The sequence below is a fragment of the Acipenser ruthenus genome, chromosome 12 (genome assembly GCF_902713425.1).
Source record: "Acipenser ruthenus chromosome 12, fAciRut3.2 maternal haplotype, whole genome shotgun sequence".
Taxonomy (NCBI): Eukaryota; Metazoa; Chordata; class Actinopteri; order Acipenseriformes; family Acipenseridae; genus Acipenser; species Acipenser ruthenus.
The window spans coordinates 6,161,487-6,176,788 of record NC_081200.1 but is presented as its reverse complement, the minus strand read 5'-3'; the positions used below and the strand labels follow the sequence as shown (position 1 = coordinate 6,176,788).

Here is a 15,302-nt window from a genome sequence, read left to right as displayed (position 1 = left end):
CCTGTTTTCAAGTGTATTTATATTGAACAACGATATATACTGTAGTTGTACAAATATAGCACTGAAACACATGTGTTTTAAATGTTAGTGTTAAAAAATTAACACGAGAAACGCGAAATACCCAAACATAGAACTGTTTACTTCACGCGTATGAAAAAAAAGGGAGTAGGCTTCAATAGTACTACACAACGATTTACTACAATTGTCCTTACAATGAGTAAAGCAAACATAAAAAAATGTGTTGTACTTACAATCAATTCTAAAGAACACAATTTTGAAATAAGAAATTGTCCAACGTTGTCTGCTTTTTACAATGTGCCACCTCCCGCTTTAAATCCATCTCAATTTTGCGTGCAGCTTTGTAGCCAGTTTCAAAGCCACGATTCTGCCTCAGTTTGCCAAAAATACACAGGATTGGTTCCTGAGAAATTGTTGTTAATAACGGAAAGTTGTCTTTATCAGTGTTGCTAATACCAGCATCTACTGTATTTATTTTTTAAAAATTACACTTTGATTTATGTGGCAGATTGCTACTGAACATATGCAGCACCCGAGAGGGGCACTCGTTCTTTCTGATCGGGGTCGGATCAGCCAGGCAGAATACCAGAAGGAAAATATAAACTAGACCACTCTACTATGTCAGGCAATTAACATTGTTTTATTAAATACAGGTGGTAAACTATACTTAACAAACAGAATACACAATCACGGCAAGCGGTTTGCACTGCCCGGTAATTAAAACAATAACTAAACACAGAATTACAATTTAAAACTAAAGGGCAGTGCAGCTCAAAACCTGCACAGAGACGGGTCTTACAAAAAAAACTGCAATAAAACCAATACAGCCCATCTCCAGCACTCCTCTAAAACCCCAGTGCCTTTTAAAATACCAGTTTAAAAACACATACATGACAAAATAGAGACCAAAAGCGCAGGCAGGGAGATACACCACACAGACTGCCACACCAGGACCAGGTCAGTGCTTCCCTGGCCGGGAAGCATTTGAGTGGGGGTCAGTGTGACGGCGGGTTAATTTGGGACTGCTTGGGACTGGTCGCTGGGGGGTGGGGGTGGGGGAGTGTTAGTGTTTTGCTGTGAGAAGAAGCGTGTTTTGTGTCTAGGCAGTGCAGGCTCGTTGCCTGGGATGTCACGTGCACAGTGCAGCTGTATGTAGATGGGGTTTGTGATTTGTGCTTGGTTCTGCCAATCAGCTGTTTGCGCGGGACCGAGGGTCTGAGCGATTGGACTGTGTTTATGTAAGTGTACCCCTGTGTGTGTGAGCCAATAGGACTCGGTGGGAAATCACTATTGCCTGCGTGTGTCCTGGAGCTGTCTATCTGAGCTAAACCATTTAATAAAAGACCGTTCATTTGCCTGATGTTCCAACGCTTCAATAAAAATAGCAGTTTTCACTGATTTAAACTGCATCCTCTGCTGTCTCCATTTCTTCCTGCTGTGGACCAGATATGCTGCCACTACAATATATAGCAGATTGTTATGTATCTGGAATGTGAATTGAATGCATTGATTGCTAGATTACTATTTCTAGTAATCGGATAAGGTGTTAAATGACAATAAGTACCGGGTGCATTTAATAGATCTAATGAGTCCTGCTTTCAATACGCTCTGATGAAGACAACATGTCGAAACACGTCAGCGTACCTGTTTTTACCTTTTTTAATGAATAAAGTATAAATAATTGACACACTTTTGGGATGTAGGCTTTTTGCTGTCTTTTCCCTCTGGTGGTGGCAACATCTAAGAAGTGTTTCCTATTTAACGTTTCCGGGGACGAAGCACCTTGTGTCTGATTAAATGGACTGAAACATCTCTGTAGTGCTGGCATCTGTATTTTCTACTATATATATATATATATATATATATATATATATATATATATATATATATATATATATATAGTATACTGATGCACAAAATAAACGCAACACTCAGGTCTAATAGATATAATCAAATATTTTAAACAGAGATATCAAACAAAATCACAGAAAATGTGAACAAAAATACAGATCAAAGAATCATGATTAGTTTTCATTATAAAACGTGACACACTGTCAAAATGAAAAGCATTAACACAATCCTGGCAGCGTTGACACATAGACCTGATCAGCCTCTGGATAGACTGCAACAGTCAGCATAACGGTCCTGGGCCAGTGTGGTGACCCTCTGCCTTCCAGGACGTGGCCTGTCCCTCACAGGTCCGGTTTCCTGGTTTCTCTGGACTAGTCTGCTGATTATTGAAGCAGAACATCTCATTCTCCAGGCAACTTCTCTCACAGATAGGCTGCCTTCAATCATGCCGATAGCAACCAGTCGATCTTCATTACTCAAGCGGGTCATGGTTGTATCTTTCACTGTTTTTACATTAATTAAATCATGTCTTTTAGAATGGCTATTTATACAGATTCTTAATCAACTCATTTTGGCAATTTTAATTCAACTCAAATAACAAACACTGAGCACCTTGCATTTTTATGAAACCACATGACTTGAGCTCAGTATTTTGTTATCCCAAGGAACAATACTACTCAAACAATCAACAAACCTATCTGCTCACTATTTAAAATGTAAATAACATTATGTATGTGCCTAATGAGTTATTGATGTAAAACCTTACATACAGTGGTTTGCAGAAGTATTCACCCCCATGCAAAGTTTTCACATTTTGTTGGCACCTGAGCGTACTCCACGACGCTTTCAAATTAGACTTTACATATAGAAGCTACACAAACTACTCCACATTGATAAAGTTAAAAAAATGCATATCAAATATAAATAAGTAAGATTTACAGAGAAAAACAGATTAATCTCAGTTGCATAAGTATTCAACGCCTTTGCTACTGCAGCCCTAAATCAGCTCAGGTGTATGTAGATGATACTGCAGACATGTGGAAAAAGGTTTTGTGATCAGACGAGGCAAAAATTGAACTTTTTGATCTAAATTCCAAGCGTTATGTCTGGCACAAGACCAACATTGCACATCACCCAGTCAGCACCATCCCAACTGTTAAGCATGGTGGTGGCAGCATCATGTTGTGGGGATGCTTCTCTTCAGCAGGGACTGGGAAGTTTGTCTAGATAGAGGGGTGAATGGATGGTGCAAAGTACAGGCAAATCCTTGAGGAAAACCTGTTTGAGTCAGCCAAGACTCTGAAACTGGGGAGGAAATTCATATTTCAGCATGGCAATGACCTGAAGCACAAAGCCAAAGACACACTGGAGTGGTTGAACAAGAAGATAATTAATGTTCTTGAGTGGCCCAGTCAAAGTCCTGACTTGAATCCAATCTCAAATTTATGGCGAGACTTGAAGATTGCAGTCCATTGAAGATCCCCAACAAACTTATCAGAACTGGAGCAATTTTCCCATGAAGAATGGGTAAATATTTCACCATCCTACTGTGCAAAGCTAGTAGAGACCTATCTAAAAAGACTCGTAGTAGTTGCTGCAAAAGGTGCTTCTACCAAGTACTGACTTAAGGGGGTATATATAACACGGCTTGGAATAACATCCTTTGATTGGTTAAACAGCATCACATGACCATGCATATATATATAGCGCATACCATGGCTTGCATATTAATGAGCCGCTTCACACTGAATAAATCACTACACACCACTGCATTCTAAATTCCATGACAAACTGCCAGTTACAAAACCACTGCCAAAAACGAGTGACATTGGATGTTAGTTTAGTTTGGCCGCTTACATATCCTCACCACATTATTGTCGGGCACTTGCTATATAGAGTATCCCAAGCCACGAGCACAAGTCAGATTGTAACACAATTACTCGTTCCCCAGTCTTCGAAGTGCGATCATGCGGTTGGCTCACGATGTCCCATGTTCGGGCCATTTAGGTAGCGATAAGACTCAGGAACGAATATTGGCTTGGTTTTATTGGATGGGAGTTTTTAGTGAGGTGACGCGATATGTAGCGGAGTGTCCGGAATGCCAACAATTAGCGCCGGAGTGGGTTCGCCCGGCCCCGCTGGTCCCACTGCCTGATCTCAATTCCCTTTGAACACATTGCTATGGACATAGTGGGTCCATTGAGTCAGTCTGACTCTGGATATAAGCACATTTTGGTAGTGGTGGACTATGCGACCAGATATCCAGAGGCAGTACCATTGAGATCCACTAGTGCCGCAGCAATTGCTCGAGAGTTAGTGTAGATTATAGCGAGAGCAGGAATTCCAAAAGAAATCCTCACTGATCACGGAATGAACTTTATGTCACAATGTTTGAGGGAATTATGTAAATTATTACAAATTAAGTCCATTCGAACCTCTGTATATCATCCGCAGACGGACAGTTTGGTGGAATGTTTTAATCAGACTTTAAAACAGATACTGAAGCGGTTTGTCAACCAAGAGCAGAAACATTGGGCTAAACTCCTCCCCTACCTGATGATTGCAGTGAGAGAGGTGCCTCAGAGCTCGACCGGGTTCTCTCCTTTTGAGCTTCTGTATGGGAGGCAACCACGAGGTATCCTTGATCTTGTGAAAGAAGGGTGGGAGGAGCAAACAAAAACTTCCAAAAACGTAGTCAAGTACATAATCATGTTAAGAGACCACCTAGCATTGGTTGGTCGTTTGGCGCAAGAAAATCTAAAACTAGTTCAGCATTGCCAGGAGCAGCAGTACAACAGACAAGCACGAATTCTGACTTTTCGGCCGGGTGATAAAGTACTATTTCTACTTCCCACATTGGAGTCTACGTTGTATGCTAAGTGGCAGGGGCCATACGAAGTGATATATAAGACAGATAAGACAGAAATTTATTACATTAACTTGCTAAAACCCTGGAATGAAAGGGAGGCCCTATTTATAGCTTGTGACAGTTTAGAAGAGGATTTTGGTCTCACTGTCAATCCACTAGCTACAACTAACATTCCGATGGGGGAACAGTTATTTCCGGATCAGAAACGCGAGCTCTACCAGTTAGTGTAAAGGTTTAATGATGTTTTTTCTGACTTGCCCGGCAGAACTAATGTTATTTCACATGCTATTATTACTCCGCCAGGTGTCAAGCACAACCTGCTGCTCTCAGCCCTTTCTCTAAACTCCGTTCTGGAGGAGGGGTTGTTGGCGCATGCCATCAAAGTGGAGATGATGAGCACCCTCTACCGTTTATATATGTACATTTATTTCTTCTGCTTTATTTTCTCCCATTTCCCTATACTTTACTTTTTTTTATAAATTTGACTATTCATATCTCTGTCTCCATTTGTTTTTCTCTCCCTTCTACTTTCAAAATATAATTTACTGTTGTTACTTCAATTTCTATGTCCCTTCATTTTCTGTTTAATATGTTTCTTTGCTGAATATATGTATTGCATTTCCTGAAAATATGTTCCGTTGTTTCTTGTTCACCACAATTACTACATAACCCATTCTCATGACTCCCAATCCTGTATAAATGATCATTTAATGCTGTGTGTTTTAACCTTAGTCTTAATATTCCTCCCTGTTTTTCCCTTTCCCCATATGTTTATATTTCCCTACTTTTGAGTGATTTTTATAATAAAACATCCATTATGTTTGCTTTAGTCAGAGCATTCACCTCTGCAGGACTTTCATTTAGAGTTGCTTTTTTTTGCTTAAAAATCCATAATTTAATTTCCTAAGATACCCGAGTGACTTGAAATACAGGCTGTCAGAATATTTTTTTTTTACCATTTTTACAGCTAATATGTAACTTCTGAATAATTTCATATATGCTATCTATCCTATCTCGTTTCTGATTGTAATGCCTGTATCGAGCTTACAGAATCTGTAAAAATCACAGCATTCTTTTCTTTATATTCCGCTCTGGAGCTGTCTCGCAGCTCCTCTATTATATCATGTGGCCAGGTGTAATTGATCTTCAATGAATCAATTAGCACCTGGACACATTCCACACATCTCTTAACAGGGAGGGGATTCTAAACCCAGCACTGCCATATTAAACACATACTTTTCAAACAGAAAGAAAAGCCAACAAAAACCCTATTTACATGTGCAGGGACTCTGCCCTGCCACACCATATTATAATAACATTTTGGGGATGCAAGAAAATGTATTAACTTCTTCATCAAGTGGCTTATCACAGAGAGCAAAGGTTGAGTAAGTACATTATGAGGCAGTTGAAAAGCCACTGCTTCCTGGGATCAGTTTTCTCTTTCGTCTTATTGGTCAAACACAGGCAAACAAAAAGAATACAGACCATGATGGTCAATAGGGGAAGCAGCTGGTTGGCTGAGTGGAGGTTGAAAGGGGAATTCAATCATTAAACAATTCGGTACTTTATCTATTTGATATGCCTTGTATGCAAACACGAATCAGACAACCTCCATATGCCCCTAAATTATCATACACTTCATTACTTGTGCTAAGGAATGTCTTGTTAGTTGACAGATGTGTTAGCTGTACAGTGGATATTAATTATCTTGGGATAGAGAATTTTATATTTATTTTAGAATGGTCGATTTTACTAATTTTTAAGTGAATTGTAATGGTTGTAGGTTATCTCAAAACCAATTGAACATGTTTGGCTGTTTGTGACTATTAAAACTAGTTTAACTCATTTAAAATGAGTCGTGTAAGTGATTGACTTACAGTTAATTAGGGTGGAACTGGATACTGTGGATTTATGTAGTTTACAAATCAGCACTTCAACAAAGAAAAAGGGAAGCCGCACACTCAAACATACTTCTAAAAGTTTTCAAAATTTATGGAGAAAGAAACCAACATTTTGGCTGCAAAGCCTTCATCAGGGTATAATCAGCACTTTACCAAATCAGCACTTTTACTAGTTTACTGTACTTTTTCTGACAAACCATAATTCAGTTTCAATTCTTTTGCATTTGATATGTTATACAGTAGTGTGGATATTGTTTTAAGGGGTAGATCTTATAGTTTTATATTAATGGTATTTGTATTCTTAACATGCTAGTTAATATAAATACTGATAACAATTCAGATAATCATTATTTCAAATCTCACATTTATTCATTGTGTTCTGTCTCAACAGAAGAAAACTGTAATTATATACAGAGACCAAGCCAGTAAACCCATCAAGTGTCCTCAGATGAAAATACAGACAGAGTTGACAAAAACAAATATCAGAATCCATCAGCTAAGCTTCCCCTGGGAGTTGGGATTGCCTTCCAACTAAACAGGTGAGGGATGATCATTTATAAGGACTGATGCTTAATTGTGTTCATACAGTAATGCAAACCATAATGCAAACTCATTTTCCAAATAATTCACTAAAACCATTGTTCAATTAAAACCTTTATTTTCATAGCTGTCAATTTCAGCTTCCACACACCTACAGTAATTCAAAATCTTTGTATATACCTGCAATTTTACAGTTTACATACACAGGATATTAAGTTTTATTGCTTGTATTAGCACTTGCTTTCCCCATAATGTATTGTTTAGTGTTTTTCTGTGGTTTCAGTAAAATGATGTAGCATTTTGGTGCAAATATGCAGAAAAGTAGCCCAAAACTCGATGACAGAATAGCAAATATTTCAACAGCAACAGTGTATTTTCCTGGTGAACTGACATACGCAGGTATAAAGGCTATCCATACAGCACAAAAGATGAGCATACTAAATGTAATGTATTTGGCCTCATTGAAATTGCCCGGCAGTTTCCTTGCTAAAAATGCAAGAACAAAGCACATACAAGCCAAAACCCCAATGTAGCCCAATACACACCAAAATGCCAAGGTAGACCCAACATCACATTCCAAAATAATCTTTGAACTTTGATATTTAGTGTTTTTTGACGGGAAGGGGGGCATAGCAATCAACCATATAGCACAGATTATAATCTGAACAGAAGTGCAAGCGGAAATCATAATTCTTTGTTGTATGGGTCCAAACCATTTCATGATATTACTGCCAGGCTGTGTGGCTTTAAAGGCCATCAGCACCACTACTGTTTTACCAAGAATACAAGATATGCACAGTGAGAAAGTGATGCTAAACACAGTGTGCCTAAACATGCAAGACCAATTAGCTGGCTCACCTATGAATGCTATAGAAGACAGGAAACACAGTGCCAGTGACAGCAGAATGAAAAAGCTGAGTTCAGAGTTGTTGACACGGACCATTGGAGTGTTTTTGTAATGAAGGAACACAGCAAGGACACCAATTGTAAGACAGGCTCCAAATAAGGCAATCACAGTTAATGTGACCCCCATTTCATCGTACGTAAGGTATTCAATTTCTTTGGGTATGCATTCAGTTCTTTCAGCATTCGACCAGAAATCCACAGGGCATTGTATGCATTCTATTGAATCTGCAGAGGAATACACACAAACAACGTGCAGTTAGATTACATCAAGCATTTAAGTTACTAAGCATTGTGGAGAAAAGGTTGTGACCCAATTAATTAAACACATACCTGTCTGATTAAACACATACCTGTCTGATTAAACACATACCTGTCTGATTACTAATCTCGCCATCAGCACATGGTAGACAGTCAAAGCAACAAAGAGGCTCTCCTCGACGAACCCCTTTCCTTGTACCAGGGGGGCAGCTTTCAGTGCATACTGAACTCGGTACCTTAAAATAAAAACAGGGAACAGTAAATACCTGCTGTAGTCTATAACAAGTACAACAATCATTATATAAAAGATACATTATTCACATAAGGTTTTATATAACACATAAAGCATTATTCCATGCAGAGAATGTTGTTTTTTATTTTATTTCAGACTACTTTTATGTTTATTATGAAAACATAACATATTCTGATCTTCTTATACAGATTTTAATGTAATTAAAAAAAAAAAAAACAATCCTTACAAAGCAGATAAAAGAGTCTGTTTGCATCTTGCCTTAGTCTGGTCGCTATTCCATATTATAGCCTCTTCATTTATCACCAGCTCATTCCCAGCACCTTCAGAGGTATCATAAAGTCCCACAGTAACAAACCATATTTTTCCATCTGCACCTCTCTGCCAGTTCATAACATCATAAGATGCAATGGGGTCTCCATTTTCATCAAAGCTTATTTTCTCCCCCAAGCTATTAGTGAACGACACCTTCTGAATGTAGTGTTGAAGCTTAAAGAAATGAAATATATCAATAAACAATTTTACTTCCACTACTTCTATACTTTTACCATGTTGTACTGTGCAAGATGTTTTTAAATATACAACAACTATATTAAATATACCCTGTATAGTAATTGATCAAATATTTTACCTGATAAGGCTCGATGTTTGAAATATCTGCACATGTGAAATTATCAAATGGTCCTTTGCCAGGCTCACAGTTGAGCAAATTGTGCAACGAATGAGCAACAGCATATACTGCTTTATAAACATTGTAAGAGATTCTGGGACTAGATACATCTGTGTATACACTATACTTCTCTTCTAAAGATTCATGACCAGTACACAAAGGCAGCCCTCTCCCAGACTGGTCAGTGGTGTTTGAAGGTTGAAATGTGCATCCAAACATAGTGCTCCACAGCTCCTTGACTAGAGCATTGTCAGGGTACAACGATGGATGAACTTTAAGCAGGAAGTCTTTTAAACCAGGAATCTCACCCCTGCGAATGGCAAATCCAATTGTACCACCTAGTGATGGGTAGAATTCTCTGGGTGAAAACAAGGAAGCTGTTATCCAGGCTTCGCTGGCTATCCACTGAATTCCTGTGATATTTTGCTGTACATACTCTGTCAGCAAGGGGTAGAGATCACCTTCTCCAGCAAACGAGATGACCACCTTTGCAGAGGACTTCTTCATTATGTCTAAAATTTCAAGAATCTTTTTTCTGCTGTATACTTTAGGAATAACTTCATAGTAGGCCAAACAGACTCCGATTTTTTTAAATTCCTCAATTAACGCTTGAAATGCGTATCTCCCATAGTCTCCCTCTTCTGAGACTGCGCCAACCCAGGCCCAGCCAAAGTGCTTTACCAGCTGAGCGATGGCTTTCACCTGGTAATTATCATTTGGAACCGTTCGAAAAAAATTTGGATACTCATTTCTTTTGCTTAGGCAAGAACATGTTGCAATGTAACTTATCTAAAAAAACGAAATATACATTTTCACTTTGGAAACAGTTATATCCGTGCTTTGACCTATTTAATATTGAATTGCTAAATTAACGCCAACTCATAGATCTATCAACTTCAATATTATTGAGAGTATTCAGACATGAATCAAATAACTACAGATCTGTTCATCAGGCCAATCACAATGAGTTTGCTTTTTTTGAGCCTCTTATGAATTGGAATCAGCACCACTGTAGAAGTAATATACATAACTGGTTAAATTAGACATACACTTCAAAACAAACTGATAATACTGTGATAGTGGAGCATTTTAAAAAGAAAAAAAAACTGTTTAAGCAATAAAGATATTCTAAAAGCCCTTACATTTGTTCTGATATGACCTGTTGTATTTATTTCAGGTAGACTCATGTCAAACTTAAAAGTAACACTTACCATGGGAATTTTAAAAGGTTGCAATGTTCTTGACACAATAATGGACTGTGATGATCCAGAGTCCCCAATGATGGCCTTCACAGGTGAGGCTCCAGAGCACATCATACTTGAAACTTCTTTGGGTCCGTTAAGAACTGAGAGAGTGGCTCGTAATGCAGCCACATGTGTGGCACAGGAATCATAAATCTTATAGCCCAAAGTAATATTTGGAAGAAGATTTGGATTCTCGTTGATTTCTTTAATAGCCAATCTCATCGTCTGTGCCCAACGAAATGATCTAGAGTCAAAGCTGCAAAATATGTATATGCATATAATTCTGTTAGTCACTTTTTCTTGTCAAATAAAAACATAAATTTATAGCTGCATAAATCTTGTGTAATTATGTAGCACTGGTAACCTGGCAAATGCACAGGACTACAATCTGCATACTGTGGCACAAATGAATACAGCTCTGTGTAATCCTATTGTGCATTCTCTTAAAATATTTGTGTTATTTTTCTCTACAAATATGAACAGAATTTACACTCACATAAGATCTCTATTTTAAAGGCTGACAATCATTGTAAATCACATGTTTGCAATCCGGATCTAACGTCTGTTTAATTTGTGAAATTCAATATTTGTTTCTATGTATATGTAAAATGCTTTGTATGTTAATTATGGCTGTAACTGTTTAAATAACTTAAATCAATGCTGTTGCTCTTTGTGGTTTGTCCCTGCTGACAGGAGTTACCTACAGTATAAGCAATAAACGTGTTGTATGCATACATGTCATCCTGTCTTTCTTATCAATCTAAAATAATACACTGCATGCCAAGTCTAGTGACTGGAATTACCCAGACACAGTTCTAATTATAATACTTTAAGTGATCATGAATTTTTCTGTATAATTAGCAGCCTCTTCACTTTGAAATATGTACAGTACAGCTGCAGCAGCATTAAGACAATAGATAAACATGCTGAATGATTAAGTCTTGGCTAATGAACATGTCAGGTTTCATCACCTTAGTTTACAGACCATGTCTCTGGGAATCTACTTGAAAAAGCAAAGCAAGTGGAAAGCCTTTGAACAATTGTTCCCCTTTGAATTCACTGTTACAGTACATCTGTTTGGTATATATTCCACTGCGTGTGTTTTATCTAAGAAAATAACCCCAACATTTCTTACCTTCATTTTAATAACAAAGCATCAATCTTAGAACAATATGTCCACTCACCCTTGACATGCTGAAGCTGCAGGTTTGTAGGTATAGTTGAGTTCAGGAACCAGTACCCGGTAATGCATGGGGAAGAGTCCTCCAATAATGATGTCTCCATCTGCAAGCAATGCAGGCAGCTTAAAGTTTCCCTGAAGTGTGCAAGCAGCTTCTGTCATTGTACCTGGGCTAAACAGAGCCAAGATCAAAAGAAGCTGCATGGCAGTAACCTGTGCCATACTGACCAGGCACAGTTGATAACCGGTTGTCTTATTTACTATTGATTGATTTATTTATGACTTGCCTTATTTGTACTTTGTTATCTTTGTTTTACACACTGGGATAGGTTGATATAAGAATGCAGGACCTGTGCCTATAATCCCAATAGATATCTAACGCACTGCCTTGTATGCAGAACAGGAGGTGCAGTCTCTTCATTTCCTGTTTCCAAAGTGATTCCAAATGTGTGGTATAATTAATAACATACAGTATAAAAAGTAGAATCAACAAGCACATTAGATGTTTTCATCTAAACATGCAGAATTTTTTTTTTTTTTTTTTAAATATATATGCTCATGGGCTTCTTGAGATGAGTCTTATGGTTTTACTGAGGATCATGGGAAACACCTGATTATTCTATATGCAGAATAGCATGTTGAGACCCTGAGTGCCAATGGAATGCCTTTAGACACAGTAAAGGGATCTGGAAACACAGGAAGTCATGTGTACTGTTTTACTATCTAAAGTTACTACACATTTAACATCTTTTTGTTTCTTCTTAAAATTATTTATTTAAAACAAAGTCAAGGATGCACACTCAGATGTGTAAAACATAAAAATCCCTGAAATTCATTTTTGTATCTTTCCATTGCGAGCATCACATTGACTGAATGGAAATGTGAAATTGTTGAAAGTAATCTAGTTAGTTTCGATAAGAAGGCTCGATTGGGCTGATTGTACCAATAAAAAGTAAGACCCACTCAGTTGGATTAGTAAATCATTTTTTAAAAATATATATTAAAAATAAATAAATAAATAAATAAATAAATAAATAAATAAATAAATAAATAAATAACAACATCAATGTGCTTAGAATACCTATAGTCATATTTGATATCCGTCTGCCTTGGATGTTTATAAATGTTGTAATGTTTATAAATGAATTGACACATTGAATTAGAAAAAGCACTTGTGAAGTTTCCTGGCAGTGTCTTTGACTGTAAGTCGCCCTAGATAAGGGCGTCTGCTAAGAAATAAATAATAATAATAATAATAATAATAACTGAATTAATGTGTTGTTCATAGAACCTGAATGATTGTGTTCATCACAGAGTAGCACTACAGATTTGTATTGTTCATCTTGGATCTCAGGTGTATTCCCTTAAACCATATTCATTAAAGCTTTAAGCCTGGGCTCCCGCATTAGCTTGAACATGCACATCAATGCAACCAAACCTATATTAAAAAACAGAAAGAAATGCCACTAAGGTAAAGTCTGTACAATTTAATTAACTGGATTGCTGTAAGCACTTTGTTTTGCTGCTTGACAAAGCAATATGAATTAACATGTTTCCTTCCTTTCACTCGCCTAAATTCATGCACCAATCCACAAATGTAATAAATAAATAAATAAATCACAATGACCTGTACTAAAAGCTATTCACGTTGACGGTTAGACAGGAATTCTATGTATAAACTATAATATGTGGATATGGTATATCCCGTTAAAAGTATACATTTAAAACTCATGACAAACCACACATTTATATGAGATTTTCCATGCCAATGATATTCATACTCTGGACCCAACAATGTGCTACATTAAAGCTATAGTACATAAAATGTTTGAAAAACATGCTTGTTTTACTTTCTTTTAAACCTTTAAAAAAAAAATGACCAAAAAATGTATTATTGGAACAATCTAAACACAATCTCTTTTATTATATCTCTTCTCTGTGAAAGTTATGCTTTAGACAATGTTAGATTTTTTAACTTTTACACAGTGTGAGAGGGTCTTTGTAGCGGGTGAGTGTTGCATTCAGTTCAGTGAGACACTGATCCTTCAAAGAGCTCCAGGGGAGTCTCAAGAGGTTTCAGATTAAGAACACGTTCTTGATTCCAAGCAGCCTCTAGTGGCTGATTTCTTGAACAGCATTCATACCATGTGAATCTTGTAGGTTAAACTGCTTGGCTAAACAAATTGATAATGGATTTAAGTATGGGTAGGACCGCTTAGCCCCTGACATTTGTGGACCTCTAACACATACAGTATGTGGCTTGTCACAATGCATTGCACACATCTGCAGGCTTCACTCATTAGGACCCTTCTCCTGCAACCTGGACTGTGCTCTCCAGTGGTAGTTTTCTGCAAGCACTGCCATTCCAAGAACACCAGGGTGGACTTTAAGAGTGTTGTGTGACATGAAAAACAATATTGGTGGATATGTCACTTTCTATTGATCTTTGACATAAAAACAGCAAGTGCAGCTGATGAATATAACAATAACAATAACGCCTACAGTCAGTATCAAACATGTATAGAAAATCATCGAGTATAAACAGGGCCCTAGCCAGCTAGGAGTCACCCGAGGCACGTACCCTCAGTTAAAATCATATTAATAATAATTATTTATTTAGGCACTTTTACATGTTGTTTTGCCACAAATAAAAATGCATTTAATCCCTTTTTGCATTTGAAGTAAGTGGGATACTTGAGGGTTTATTTCAGACAGTGCATGATTGACACTGGTAGTGGAGTTGATGGTTAATTTGAGTTCATAGGGCTGCGGTTTGCAAGGAGCCTCGCAGCTGGCCAATCACATTAATAGAAGTCAAATGCATATTCATGAGTATAAATCAGAACACAGCCAAACAGCCAATCAAATCGACTGGTCAGCCGACACGCTCGAGCTGCTGGTTATGATGTGCTTATGCCGCTAAACTCTCTCCGTCTCGTCAACCCGCTTAAGCTAATGTTATGGCTGAATGTGATTTTGTAATTAACATCACACAAAACTTTATGTACACAAGCACTCTTGTCTTCTCAGTATTTGGATAATGACATCACTGTTAAAACAATGTGTTTTAATTAAGATTTAAAACTAAGCGTAGTGCCTACAACAGATATTCTGGCATTGCTACATTTCTTATTTTCTTTTATACAGAATTTGAATGTTACAAAGTTAATTATTTGCACTGTACAAAACCACGCAGGTCCTGCAAATTTAGAACCTCAGGTACTCAAAATTATATAACAGTATCTTATTCAGAAAAAAAAAAACCTGTTAACTAAACTATTGTATTTAAATAAACAACATATAATAATGTCCTCGTATCTTTTTTCTTCAGTTAGATAAACTTTGGTGGGGGGGGCACGTGCCTCGTTCATTTTTCATGGCTGACTACGGCCCTGATAAATATTGGCACAGCATGAGACTGAGTTAGTGCAGGGTATTTGCCTGCTGTGTGAGAGGTTGAGAACATTGATCAATGTTTTTGAAGGAAGGGGATATACCAGCTCCTGTTTTAAAACTGTAACAAAAAGTTTACTGTTACGATGTGTATATATATATATATTACGACTACACAAATGGTGTCTGCTGATAACTAATAAAGATACTGCAGGGTTCCCC

The 15,302-nt window shown here is 37.4% G+C and overlaps 1 protein-coding gene and 1 long non-coding RNA gene across 2 annotated transcripts in view; one reads left to right on the top strand and one right to left on the bottom strand.

Annotated features, from left to right (window-relative positions):
- Positions 1–10,569, top strand: part of LOC131740044 (uncharacterized) — a 56,195-nt gene extending 45,626 nt beyond the window's left edge. The window contains exons 5-6 of the long non-coding RNA XR_009330666.1: positions 7,031–7,178; positions 10,441–10,569. This is a non-coding gene — a long non-coding RNA (uncharacterized LOC131740044). The remainder of the gene's footprint in view (positions 1–7,030; positions 7,179–10,440) is intronic.
- Positions 7,278–12,028, bottom strand: LOC117416791 (extracellular calcium-sensing receptor-like). Its single transcript, XM_034924843.2, has 6 exons — positions 11,692–12,028; positions 10,475–10,763; positions 9,225–10,052; positions 8,855–9,082; positions 8,456–8,579; positions 7,278–8,310 (listed from the first exon to the last, which is right to left on the bottom strand). Exons 1-6 carry the CDS (start codon positions 11,907–11,909, stop codon positions 7,391–7,393), a joined length of 2,607 nt encoding a protein of 868 aa, XP_034780734.2. The 5' UTR covers positions 11,910–12,028; the 3' UTR covers positions 7,278–7,390.
- Positions 12,029–15,302: the final 3,274 nt, after the last annotated feature.

Coding starts and splice junctions, on each gene's coding strand:
- LOC117416791 (XM_034924843.2), bottom strand. CDS start 11,909: ATGGCACAGGTTACTGCCATGCAGCTTCTTTTGATCTTGGCTCTGTTT. Junction 10,764..11,691: donor GCAGCTTCAGCATGTCAAGG/GTGAGTGGACAT, acceptor CATATTTTGCAG/CTTTGACTCTAGATCATTTC. Junction 8,580..8,854: donor GGAATAGCGACCAGACTAAG/GCAAGATGCAAA, acceptor TTTTATTTTAAG/GTACCGAGTTCAGTATGCAC.